This window comes from Coregonus clupeaformis, chromosome 16 (assembly GCF_020615455.1).
Source record: "Coregonus clupeaformis isolate EN_2021a chromosome 16, ASM2061545v1, whole genome shotgun sequence".
Taxonomy (NCBI): Eukaryota; Metazoa; Chordata; class Actinopteri; order Salmoniformes; family Salmonidae; genus Coregonus; species Coregonus clupeaformis.
The window spans coordinates 58,000,078-58,014,476 of record NC_059207.1 but is presented as its reverse complement, the minus strand read 5'-3'; the positions used below and the strand labels follow the sequence as shown (position 1 = coordinate 58,014,476).

Below are 14,399 nucleotides of genomic sequence, written 5' to 3'. Positions count from 1 at the left end.
GGAGGCAATGCAAATAGTCTGGGTAGCCATTTGATTAGATGTTCAGGATTTTTATGGCTTGGGGGTAGAAGCTGTTTAGAAGCCTCTTGGACCTAGACTTGGCGCTCCGGTACCGCTTGCCTTGCGGTAGCAGAGAAATCAGTCTATGACTAGGGTGGCTGGAGTCTGACAATTTGTAGGGCCTTCCTCTGACACCGCCTGGTATAGAGGTCCTGGATGGCAGGAAGCTTGGCCCCAGTGATGTACTGGGCCGTACGCACTACCCTCTGGAGTGCCTTGCTGTCGGAGACCAAGTAGTTGCCATACCAGGCAGTGATGCAACTAGTCAGGATGCTCTCGACGGTGCAGCTGTAGAACCTTTTTGAGGATCTGAGGACCCATGCCAAATCTTTTCAGTCTCCTGAGGGGGAATAGGCGTTGTTGTGCCCTCTTCACAACTGTCTTGGTGTGTTTGGACCATGTTAGTTTGTTGGTGATGTGGACACCAAGGAACTTGAAGCTCTCAACCTACTCCACTACAGCCCCGTCGATGAGAATGGGAGCGTGCTCGGTCCTCTTCATTTTCCTGTAGTCCACAATCATCTCCTTTGTCTTGATCACATTGAGGGAGAGGTTGTTGTCCTGGCACCACACGGCCAGGTCTCTGACGTCCTCCCTGTAGGCTGTCTCGTCGTTGTCGGTGATCAGGCCTACAACTGTTGTGTCAACGTCAAACTTAATGATGGTGTTACGAACCCCGTGGCTTTAAAAGTCTAGGGGGGATGTAAAAGAGACCCGTAACATAATTCATGCAAATTAGAGTCGTGACATGGAAAACAGTGAGAACAAAAAATACACCGACAACCATGAGCTACCGTCAAACATAAAATGTTTATTTTGAACACACGGTAAAGGTTTGGGAAAAAGGGCTGAGCAGGACCCAAGGAATGAAACAATAATGTAAAAAAACAAAAACTAAACTGATCTTGCCTGCCTCAAGAACCGCTAAGCTACTGCTAACCATACATAAATTACAGTGGGAGGTCCGCTCAGGTCTAACTAGTGTTTTTAGACAATGTTCTTCTTACGGGTAATGTATGCCCAAGGGCAACTGGCTTAAATCCCCCTTTTCCCAGAAACACACAACATAGTTACCAAACAGAGTAACCAGCAAATGAGTGAGTACACAAAAAACAGGACACCACAGTATCCATACTCACATACGAAAATAGTCTCTGTCAACAAACACAACTGACTGGCTTTTAAAACCATAGGATGTGTGATTGAAAAACTAGAAACAGGTGGTGCAATGCAGAGGAATGTCCACTGATTACTGAGGTGGACCAATCAGCAGACAAACGGATGTCGGACAGGTGGAACACCCCAACGACCACCAATCAGGAACACAAAGGACACCTGTGATTAGGGCAGAAGGAGAGGAAAAACACAAAAACACACACAGGATACCTGTATCCGTAACAGATGGTGTTGGAGTTGTGCCTGGCCATGCAGTCATGAGTGAACAGGGAGTACAGGAGGGGACTGAGCATGCACCCCTGAGGTGCCCCCGTGTTGAGGATCAGCGTGGAGGATGTGTTGGTACCTACCCTTACCAACTGGGGGCGGCCCGTCAGGAAGTCCAGAGGATCCAGTTGCAGAGGGAGGTGTTTAGTCCCAGGGTCAGCTTAGTGATCAGCTTTGAGGGCACTATTGTGTTGAACACTGTTGTAGTCAATGAATAGCATTCTCACATAGGTGTTCCTTTTGTCCAAGTGGGAAAGGGCAGTGTGGAGCGCAATAGAGATTGCATCATCTGTGGATCTGTTGGGGCGGTATGCAAATTGGAGTTGGTCTAGGGTTTCTGTGAGCCATGACCAGCCTTTCAAAGCACTTCATGGCTACAGACGTGAGTGCTACGGGTCGGTAGTCATTTAGGCAGGTTACCTTAGTGTTCTTGGGCACAGGGACTATGGTGGTCTGCTTGAAACATGTTGGTATTACAGACTCAGACAGAGAGAGGTTGAAAATGTCAGTGAAGACACTTGCCAGTTGGTCAGCGCATGCTCGGAGTACACGTCCTGGTAATCCGTCTGTGAATGTTGACCTGTTTAAAAGTCTTACTCACATCGGCTACGGAGAGCGTGATCACACAGTCGTCCGGAACAGCTGATGCTCTCATGCATGTTTCAGTGTTACTTGCCTCGAAGCGAGCAAATAAGTAATTTAGCTCGTCTGGTAGGCTCGTGTCACTGGCGGCTGTGCTTGCTATTGTTTTCAATAGTTAATACATTTTACGATGTAGTGGTGTAGCTAACTACTGTAACTACACTTTTTTTTTTTTTTCTGATATAAAATATTTCCCTGGGTCCCTGGGCAAGAAAAGGTTGAAGACCCATGATATAGCTAACAAACTCCCTCAAGTGAACATTTCAACAGGTATCTTGGTCAGGTGTGATGTTAGTCCACTTTCAATCGTTTCTGTAGGCTTCTGTCAGCACTCAGGCCTAGATTACCAAGCTTGCTATGTTGGACTGGACGTGGTTGTGTACACACTTAACCAGCTTATCACCTTCTATAAGGACTTACATCTAGTCAGCAGATCCAACCCACTTGCTTACAGCTGCACTAGGGTTGGACAGGCCTCCTGTTTAGATTAGCATACCGTGGAGACAAAGCAAGATATGGGTTGGAAAACGTACCTCAATCCAGTGATGAGAAATGGCGTTGTACTCCGAAATGTCCCATTAACCCAACTGTTACAACGAGAAGATTGAACGACTGCTAGTTTTTCTGAAAAACTGCCCTTTTCGTTAGGGCTGGGCGATATATTGAATTACTTGGAATAATTATAATTTGTTTTTGCGCAATATTCCAAATGCCTGTATTGCAAGAATCAAGGTTTTTATAGATTTTTTTTCTTTTTTTCGTTTGTCCTCATGTTCTCATGTTTTTATAAATGTGCAATAAGCATAAAACATATATATATAAACTTATATAAGGAATTTGCAACTCGTTCTCATTCTGAGAATTAAGGTAGGCCACTTGATTTCAACATCTGAACAAAGTGGACAGGCTAACATGCTGTTCAAACATTTGGAAATGGACAGAAGGGTGTATTTATCAATTCAACTGTTCTGCCTTTATAGCTAGCAAAGAGATCCAAGTTGAAATATAAAGATTAGCTGGCTACTCACTAGCACGTGGGCTTTGTGCTTGAGAGATTGTTTATGAGACCTGTGTTCATTTTCTATAGCCTAATGCCTGCTACAAGAAGTTAGTCATTATTAGTGAATGTGCATTATGCATGGTTCTGGTTAAATTTGTTTAAAAAAATGACATTTTCATAGACCGACTTGAAAGCCAGATAATAATAATAATAATATGCCATTTAGCAGACGCTTTTATCCAAAGCGACTTACAGTCATGCGTGCATACATTTTTGTGTATGGGAGATCATTGATTATTGCAAAAAAAGCAGGTTAAACTATTTGGATAAAGTAATTAAATTATTAGTGGGTCTTATGGTTGTGGAAGGCTTATATTTATCCTAGGGATAACTTCACAAGCCCTGAATGCATTAGATTATTTCTGACTGTTTGAAATGCAGTGTATTTGACCTTGAATTGTACAACAAAGCTTATTTAGAGAAAAACTTGTTTTAAATTGATATATACATATATCGTGAATCGCCCATAAGTTTAGATGATTTTTAGGCCATATCGCCCAACCCTACATTTCGTCCTCAAGCTAGGTAGCAGAAGCCACAGCAGCCATTTTGTAATGGCACTAGAACAGGGGTATTTAACTGGGGGCTAGGGGTCCACGAGAAAATGTGTATGTATGTATATGTAGATAATTTTTTATGAATATTGCTAGCAACAACTGAATAAACACATTTTGAATTACATAACTACAGTAGAAAAGGGGATAATATCTTCTCTGTCATAATGTCAACTTTATTTCTCAACTCCTAATATTGAGCAAATTACACAAATTGGAGCCAATTACTCACTGGAGCATCTGACATAGGCTTTGAAAACGCACCCACTAATAGGCTACCAGTGTGGCAAGTGCTGCTGGTAAGCTTTCTTGACTTGGACATTAATCTTTGCAAACACATGGCTAACCTTTGTTTAAACTGCTTCAGACCTGCCTAATTGTTACTTGAAACCATTTTTGTGTTTTAATAGGCTTAATTACACATTCTGTTAACACCTGACTCCAGAGTGATCTGTTATTGTAGTCTGATATTTCAGATTTAGATCTGATAATTTATCAGAAAGTAGTTTGGATGTAGTGAACTACTTTTTCAAAAAAACTTTAGTTAAGTAAACTAAGGGTAGCTTTAGTGTAGCTTAACTTCTTCCAGTGTGAAGTAATTGGTATCTTGGTAAACTATATTTTTAGAGTAGCTTCCCGAACACTGTCTACCATATCTATTCATTTCAATATGTTGATTACTTCTCCTTGCTATTATCATTAACCTGATGATAAGACAAGACGTGGAAAACATTTATTTTTTGCTAACGTATGATGGGGGTTGCCGGTTTGCCTGGGAGAGGGGGTCCCTGGGCAAGAAAATGCTGAAGACCCCTGCACTAGAACGTTGTGTTGAACAACAAAGTATAGTCAGCCAATCAGGCTCTGTGCGGACTACGTCATAGTGCTGTGGAAATGTGAAAATAAAAGTCCCTTGATTGGCTGACTATCCTTTTGTTGTTCAACGTGACGTTCTAGTGCCATTCCAAAATGGCTACTGTGGTTTCTGCAGTTTTCCGGAAAAACTTGCAGTCGTTCAATCTTCTCGGTGTGATAATGGGACAATTCTGAGTACAACGCCATTTCTCATCCCTGGATTAAGGTACGTTTTCTGAGCCATATTTAGTGCCGGCTCTGCAGTGTCTTAATCTAAACAGAAGGCCTGTCTGAACCCAGTGCAGCTGTAAGCAAGTGGATTGGATCTGCTGGCTAGCCTATATCAGTCTCAATATTATGTATCCTAAATGTGCCAATTCCATTTAACTTGTTGCTGTCTTAATGCCTCTTTTGCTTCACTGCCAGACACGACTATGACCCTTTCTTAGGACGTGTCCCAAATGGCCCTATGTAGTGCACTACTTTTGACCAGGGTCCAGAGGGCTTTGGTCAAAAGTATTGTACTATAAAGGGAATTGGGTGCCATTTGGGACGCAGCCTCAACAGGAAGTGGTGGTGGGTCATGGGAGTTTTCAACTATTAGTTCCAGTTTTTCCTGTGAAGTATCAAATCAGATTCTATTATTGGATGGACAGATAGCATGAGCAGGGACTGGAGATGTGTAGGGACAGTGTTTGTGATGATATGGAGAGCTAATCGGCCTACCATACAGTTGTTCATTTCCTAGATGCAGGGCATTCATTTATAGCCTGACGACTCGCATTTTGTTCTTCCGCTGCTCTGTTGTTTGCTACATACTTTAGTCTGAGACTGCCATCATTGAAGTTGTATGTGGTGACGAGGGGAGTTGTATAAAAAAAAGTAATCAGCGATTGGATCGTCTCTAACCGATCAGAGTATCAAAGCCAATGATGAAAAGTGTTCGCATTCGGTGAAGGGTCAGGGAGGTACTGAGATCCAGACTCATTGTGGAGAAAAAACTAACGTTCATGGGTGTGGCATAGCGCTTGGCCGTAGCCAGGCAAATTCATTTAATGGTGAAGGTCCCCTTTCTGTGACAAATAAACCAAGCCTAACGGCTTTTTGTGGTTATGTAAGTGTGTGTTGTTGAGCAGGGACTGTATGTTACAGCGACCTTGGTTGTTTTTTGTGTGTGTCCAAGATGCAACCATAGTAGACCAGTCTGGGCAACTTGATTGTTTCAAAACCTGTAAGGATGTTGAATGGTTGAGATGTAGATTGTTCCAAAATCCTGCACAGATGTACACGCCTACAGGATGTAATTTGTGATGAGGTTACCATGGTTACTCGTCAACACAGACCTCACCGTCCCCTCCAACCCACTGAGGTATAAAGAACTGGAGACTGCGTCCAAGATGTCCGACCGTTGTTTTCAGCGTAGTCTGCTCACGATCGCATATGCCGATTCATGGACCGTCTATCCGGGTTGAATATAAACAACTTCACATGCGCTAGCACTCAGTGCTGCACAAGGAGCAGCGCAAGCAGTGACAACATCACGTCGTCCAAGAACATGTCAGACATGGGCTGAATATAAAATGTTATTATGAGTGATGGAAAAATATCTATGGGTATTTTGTGCACAAAGGTGATGACTAAAGTGTCTTATTAGGAATTTTCTAATCGGAACCTTGGCCCCTTGCTCCAACCCACACAAAGCAACGAGCTGACACTCCATGGAAAGTGTGACACACAGTTGCGCCTCCACACACCCATTTATTTGGCCTTACTAGACAAAAGAGCCAAAGAGACAGTGAAGTTATTGTTGACCAGGCTCATCATATTCCTGTCTGCTGTTCACACAAAACCCCCTGTCTATTATGTTGTCATATAACCTGGAGAGTTTGGAAAACACCATCTAACATGAACTAATAGGATATGCCAGATAGTAAGCCCTATTTCATGAAGATTTCCCCCAAAATATCTGTTTGCACATGTTTGTATGCACCACTGTTTTTGTAAAGTGAGCTAAATGTCCTAGGGGCTCGGCTGCTTATATGCATCACTGTTTAATTACAAATGTCTTTCCCTGTCAGAGAGTTTAGCCTGTCCTTGAACGGAGTGTTGGGACTCTACTGTACATCATGTAGCCCAATAGGATTGTGTGGCGTTTTCCTTCCATTTAGCCTATCAGGACACAGCAAGGACACCCACAAGCCAGGTGACAGAATAAACAAAAGAATATGCCTATTTACTTGCTAATCTCTACAACAGAAATTATTTGAGCACTGTTTGAAGAGATTCTAACTGTTGGTTGTCCATCTCTTACAAAGTGTATCTCTGTGGGGCGGGGCACGCGTAGACAAGATGGCGTATTGAATAGAAAGCGGTACAAAACACCTCAAGATAAAAACATAATATTCAAAATCAGTAAGTTAGACTAAATATTAGCATTTCATATATTCGCAGTTAATATAATTCAATCTGGATAATAACACAAAACAGATCATAAGGCTAGAGAAATATATCGACAAATATTACAACAACACGCAACACCCAAACATGACTGAAGATAAGCGTGGAGAGCCGATCCCCAAAAGGAAACGCGACTCATCGACTGATACAGATGATATATGCTTTTCACCACTGGGTATGGTAAGTGTGGAAAGTGACCTGTTGAAGTCGATAAATGACTAATTGGGCATACTAGAATTGGTCAGTAAAGACGTAAAAGAGTTGAAAGCGAGTCTTCAAATGAGTGACGAAAAAGCTTTGGTAATGGAGATAGAAACCAAAAAATTAAAAGTGACAGTCTCTAAGATGGAAACGGACATTAGGGAACTAAAAAAGGAGAACAATCTTCTGAGAGAAGCCTTACTAGACATCCAAACTAGATCGATGAGAGAAAATCTAGTACTTACGGGTATTCAGGAAAAGGAGGGAGAAATAACAGAGAATATTATGAAGGACTTCCTGCATACAGCGCTACAAATCCCACCCGAGGCTGTTGATAAAATCCAACTCGAACGTGTACACCGTTTCGGAAAAAGAGGACAGAAATATGAGCGCCCAATCGTTGCCAAATTTGCTTTTTTTAAAGATAAAGCTATGGTGAAAAGCCTAGGAAAAAGACTTGCTGGCACAAAAATAGGCATGAATGATCAGTTCGCGAGGGAGATTGTAGAAAGGCACAAAGTTCTGTATCCAATCTTCAAGGAAAACAGATTAAAAGGGAAACGTGTTGCACTCGTGGTGGATAAACTATATATTGACAACCAAAGAGACACAAAGACTACTCCATGGCTATTCTAAAAGTTGTAATAGAGGAGTCGAATATTGGAGCACCCGATACTAGCAATGATAGGGATTGTAATATTAAATAACATTTATAGTAAGTATAGTATTTTATAAAAGGATAAAACGACATAACAAGCAGAATAATACATCTTTAAATACAAATAATTAGAACATGGCTTTTTTGGCGGGAGGTTGTTGTTTTGGCGGATGGTTGTTGTGGTTGGTCCTGTGTTCTCTCTGGCGTCCTTTCCCCCTTGCGGCAGATGTGGATGCGGGTGCGTTTGCACGCTCGGCCCATTTCTTCCGCAGTCAACCATGTGGTGTGCATTTTTGTGTTTGAAAAGGTGCAGCGTTAAGTGAGTGAGAGGGGAAATGGTTGCATATCCCAGAGCCGGCGGGGGTCTATGAGCAGGGGTAGTGAGAGAGAGCTTTCAATTTTGTGTAGATGAGGGATATACATTTTTAAATCTAATCAAAATTTTCATTGTCCTATCATGATGGAAAGATCCCTAACCCTATAACCTGGACACCCACCTGAGCGACCCATACACCAAAGAGAAGTTCCCATCTCTTTTATGGACTTGCTGTGAGTATGCAGCCTAAACAGAGAAATAAATGCGGTCAGAGACCTACTTGAGCAGCACCGCCCCCTCAAGATTCTGAGCCTGCCTGGCAGGGTTGGTCCTACAAAGCCAGAGCCCCCTGATGGGAGAGCATAATATACAAGGAAATTCTCAAAGCTGCTAATGAGAACCTTGATGACCTTTTATCTAGCGTGAGTGTGCGTGTGTGCTTGTCTGGCATATGTTGGGGGAGGGGGGGGGGGGGTTTGGGATGGACCACAGGAATTATTTGCTAGGATAATAATTGCTTGTCAATTAATTAAATGTAATACAATGGCAATCCGGGTTATATGTTAGAATCCTACGTGTGAACTGCCGACATTATTACGCATATTAATTGATAATGATGGAAAGTAGGATATGCATATTTAAAAAAAAAATAGTTATATAGATATACAGTGGGGAGAACAAGTATTTGATACACTGCCGATTTTGCAGGTTTTCCTACTTACAAAGCATGTAGAGGTCTGTAATTTTTATCATAGGTACACTTCAACTGTGAGAGACGGAATCTAAAACAAAAATCCAGAAAATCACATTGTATGATTTTAAGTAATTAATTTGCATTTTATTGCATGACATAAGTATTTGATACATCAGAAAAGCAGAACTTAATATTTGGTACAGAAACCTTTGTTTGCAATTACAGAGATCATACATTTCCTGTAGGTCTTGACCAGGTTTGCACACACTGCAGCAGGGATTTTGGCCCACTCCTCCATACAGACCTTCTCCAGATCCTTCAGTTTTCGGGGCTGTCGCTGGGCAATACGGACTTTCAGCTCCCTCCAAAGATTTTCTATTGGGTTCAGGTCTGGAGACTGGCTAGGCCACTCCAGGACCTTGAGATGCCTCTTACAGAGCCACTCCTTAGTTGCCCTGGATGTGTGTTTCGGGTCGTTGTCATGCTGGAAGACCCAGCCACAACCCATCTTCAATGCTCTTACTGAGGGAAGGAGGTTGTTGGCCAAGATCTCGCGATACATGGCCCCATCCATCCTCCCCTCAATACGGTGCAGTCGTCCTGTCCCCTTTGCAGAAAAGAATGATGTTTCCACCTCCATGCTTCACGGTTGGGATGGTGTTCTTGGGGTTGTACTCATCCTTCTTCTTCCTCCAAACACGGCGAGTGGAGTTTAGACCAAAAAGCTCTATTTTTGTCTCATCAGACCACATGACCTTCTCCCATTCCTCCTCTGGATCATCCAGATGGTCATTGGCAAACTTCAGACGGGCCTGGACATGCGCTGGCTTGAGCAGGGGGACCTTGCGTGCGCTGCAGGATTTTAATCCATGACGGCGTAGTGTGTTACTAATGGTTTTCTTTGAGACTGTGGTCCCAGCTCTCTTCAGGTCATTGACCAGGTCCTGCCGTGTAGTTCTGGGCTGATCCCTCACCTTCCTCATGATCATTGATGCCCCACGAGGTGAGATCTTGCATGGAGCCCCAGACCGAGGGTGATTGACCATCATCTTGAACTTCTTCCATTTTCTAATAATTGCGCCAACAGTTGTTGCCTTCTCACCAAGCTGCTTGCCTATTGTCCTGTAGCCCATCCCAGCCTTGTGCAGGTCTACAATTTTATCCCTGATGTCCTTACACAGCTCTCTGGTCTTGGCCATTGTGGAGAGGTTGGAGTCTGTTTGATTGAGTGTGTGGACAGGTGTCTTTTAAACAGGTAACGAGTTCAAACAGGTGCAGTTAATACAGGTAATGAGTGGAGAACAGGAGGGCTTCTTAAAGAAAAACTAACAGGTCTGTGATAGCCGGAATTCTTACTGGTTGGTAGGTGATCAAATACTTTTGTCATGCAATAAAATACAAATTAATTACTTAAAAGTCATACAATGAGATTTTCTGGATTTTTGTTTTAGATTCCGTCTCTCACAGTTGAAGTGTACCTAGGATAAAAATTACAGACCTCTACATGCTTTGTAAGTAGGAAAGCCTGCAAAATCGGCAGGGTATCAAATACTTTTTCTCCCCACTGTGTGTGTGTAATAAAATATATATATATATATATATATATATATATATATATATATATATATATATATATATATATATATATATATATATATATATAATAGAATTATTGTAAAATTAACTGTGTCCATAAGGTGTAGATAGTAAGTATAGACCGGAAGTAGAGGCCTGGGCATTGTTGTTCACTAATTAACTCCAAGTAGGGAAAGGATGGCGGGGTTGAAAAGTAATAAAGGGGAGTATATATATAAAAAAACATGGGGGATTGGAAGTGATGCAGACAATTACATTGATAGAAGATACAATCTATCTGCAATATTTAAGCTGATCCATCTCCCCCAAAAAAAAAAGTGTATCTCTGTGTAGGATTACTCTCATCCTGAACTATGATATGACGGTCTACCAATTTTTCCCCAAAACCAGACATTAAACATGTGCCTACTATTTTAGTTTTTCCCCTCAGAATAATTAACTAATTGGCAAATGTCAAGTTTGAGCAAATATTTACAGTACTATTAGTTCTACCACTCGTTCTCTGTAGGCCACCCCACAAGGCAGCTCAGGTGAGAAGTGTCAGTTGTGTCCTTTGTGTTTGGGAAGGACACTCACTCACACAGGAGGGGCCTGGCTGTCAGCTGTGAGCCAGCGCAGTGTTGGCAACCAGGCCCAGATGTACGCTTGGCATCGGCCCGGTTCGGGCAGATAGAAGTGCTGATGATGCTGGCTTCGGAGAGCAGGGTTCCTGACTGTGTGAGGAGGATGGAGGATGCCTGCATTGTGTTAACTGCTCTTTGCCCTGACCTCAAGCCTCCAGGGAAACATTGGTCTCTCTCTGAGCCTCAGTGACAACAGGTCACGTAGCAGTTGAATGAAAATAAATGATTTGCTATAAACAAGCGTAGCGTGGACTGAAAAATATTTCTTGCATTGGCAAAGTAGTGGGATTTCTAAGGTATGGCTGCTTTGATACCACACTACTCCTTGACCGCTGTTATGGTCCTCTGAAATTACTAATGTAACTGTCTGTTGATGATCTATTGCAATAACTATGCACAATATAATGGTGTTATTCCTCTTTTAGGGTCAGCATCGCATCAGACCTCGCAGTTCTCCTCGTATGAAGTCACCATACCCAAGCGCATTGGGAAGCAGAGGAGAGACCTGGATAGCTCAGATTCTAACCAGGTAAACCATGACAGTACATACAGACAGAATGCATTGTTGCTGTTGTTCACATCTAAAGCCCTTCTTGCTGTCCTAGTTCAGTGTCAGCAGTGTCTATCAGTGTGTGTGGTGCTGATAGTGAGTGAGTTTCCTCCTGGCTTCCCTTCCTGTGCTGGGCTCTCTCTCCACTCTCTTTGGCTCTCGCTCTCCTCTCCAGCTCTCTAACAACTCTGACAGGAAATGTCAGTGAGGTAATATTTCTCTGTAGCCCACTGGCACTTCCTATTCACTCTGACCTCTGAAAACTCTGAAAAAGAAAGAACTCGACGGTATTTGTACTCTGAACAGCCCTCCTCCACATTTGTTTGCAGTTTGTCTGTGATGATGTCACATCTTTGAGGATTCAGGGAGTCGCTGGTTTTATGTTCTAGACTCTCAAGACAGTGGATGAGCCAGTATTTTTACTATGGTTGTGTAGTCTTTGCTGTTCTTCCTTACTGGATAGTGTGTTGCAGCATGCAGCTTTCCCCTTCCGGAGGGACTTGGAGGAATGGGTGAAATGTGAGAATTCCGTATGGAGGAGTATGAAAGTTGAGGGTGTGTTCAGACAAAAGAGCTCTGCCATTTCTTTGTGCTGCGATAGGGACTTTGAATCCCCAAGCCGACTAGGTGAAAAATCTGTCTGTGCCCTTGAGCAAGGCACTTAACCCTAGTTCCTCAACCCTAGTTCCTCCTGTAAGTCGCTCTGGTTCTTCTAGCTCTTAGGAAACTTAGCAGTATTTTGTTTTTTTATTTATTATTTCTTACGTTATTAGCCCAGAAAATTGTTTATTATTACATACAGCCGGGAAGAACTATTGGATGTCAGAGAGGCGGTAACTCACCAGAACTACCAGCATTACGACCAGGAATACGACCTTCCCGAAGCTGATCCTTTGTTCGCACCCCCCAGGGCAATTGAACTGATTCCAGAGGCCGACCCAAAACAACGCCGGAGGAGAGGTACTCGGAGCGGTCTTCGAGTCTGACTTAGGAGGCGTGCACACCACCCACCGCTTCAGAGTATATTACTTGCTAATGTTTAGTCTCTGGACAATAAAGTTGACGAGCTCATGGCAAGGGTTTCTTTCCAGAGAGACATCAGGGATTGTAACATACTCTGTTTCACGGAAACATGGCTCTCTCGGGATATACTGTCCGAGTCGGTCCAGCCAGTTGGGTTCTCAGTTCATCGCGCAGACAGGAATAAATATCTCTCCGGGAAGCAGAAGGGCGGAGGTGTATGTTTTTTATGATTAACGACTCCTGGTTTAATTGTGATAACATACAGGAATTCAAGTCCTTTTGTTCACACAATCTAGAATACCTCACAATCAAATGCCGACCGTATTATCTCCCAAGATAATTTTCTTCAGTTATAGTCACGGCCGTGTATATCCCCCCTCAAGCCACGATGGCCCTCAAAGAACTTCACTGGGCTGAGGCTGCATTTATTGTAGCTGGGGATTTTAACAAAGCAAATTTGAGGAAAAGGCTGCCGAAGTTCTATCAACACATCGACTGTAGTACTCGCACTGCTAAAACACTTGACTACTGCTACTCCAACTTCTGGATGCATACAAGGCCCTCCCCCACCCTCCTTTCGGCAAATCTGACCACGACTCAATTTTACTCCTCCCTTCCTATAGGCAGAAACTCAAACAGGAAGTACCCATGCTAAGGACTATTCAACGCTGGTCTGACAAATCGGAATCCACGCTTCAAGATTGTTTTGATCACGTGGACTGGGATATGTTCCGGGTAGCTTCAGAGAATAATATCAACGTATATACTGATACGGTGACTGAGTTTATCAGGAAGTGTATAGGAGATGTTGTACCCACTGTGACTATTAAAACCTACCCTAACCAGAAACCATGGATAGATGGCAGCATTCGCGCAAAACTGAAAGCGCGAACCACCACATTTAACTATGGCAAAGTAACTGGGAATGTGGCAGAATACAAACAGTGTAGTTATTCCCTCCGTAAGGCAATCAAACAGGCAAAACTTCAGAATAAGGACAAAGTGGAGTCGCAATTCAACGGCTCAGACACAAGACGTATGTGGCAGGGTCTACAGACAAAAGGAAAACCAGCCACGTAGCAGACACCGACGTCTTGCATCCGGACAAGCTAAACACCTTCGCCCGCTTTGAGTATAATACAGTGCCACCGATGCGGCTCGTTACCAAGGACTGTGGGCTCTCCTTCTCCGTGGCCAACGTGAGTAAGACATTTTAAGCGTGTTAACCCTCGCAAGGCTGCCGGCCCAGATGGCAACCCTAGCCGCGTCCTCAGAGCATACACAGACCAGCTGGCTGGTGTGTTTACGGACATATTCAACCTCTCCCTATCCCAGTCTGCTGTCCCCACATGCTTCAAGATGGCCACCATTGTCCCTGTACCCAAGAAAGCAAAGGTAACTGAACTAAATGACTATCGTCCTGTAGCACTCACTTCTGTCATCATGAAGTGCTTTGAGAGACTAGTCAAGGATCATATCACCTCTACCTTACCTGACACCCTAGACCCACTTCAATTTGCTTACTGCCCCAATAGATCCACAGACGATGCAATCGCCATCACACTGCACACTGCCCTATCCCATCTGGACAAGAGGAATACCTATGTAAGAATGCTGTTCATTGACTATAGCTCAGCATTCAACACCATAGTACCCTCCAAGCTCAT

At 43.2% G+C, this 14,399-nt stretch overlaps 1 protein-coding gene across 1 annotated transcript in view; it reads left to right on the top strand.

Annotated features, from left to right (window-relative positions):
* LOC123492708 (disintegrin and metalloproteinase domain-containing protein 9-like) overlaps nt 1–14,399 on the top strand; it is a 35,331-nt gene that overhangs the window by 3,099 nt on the left and 17,833 nt on the right. The window contains exon 2 of the mRNA XM_045225491.1: nt 11,585–11,688. Coding sequence (XP_045081426.1) covers nt 11,585–11,688 — 104 coding nt within the window. The remainder of the gene's footprint in view (nt 1–11,584; nt 11,689–14,399) is intronic.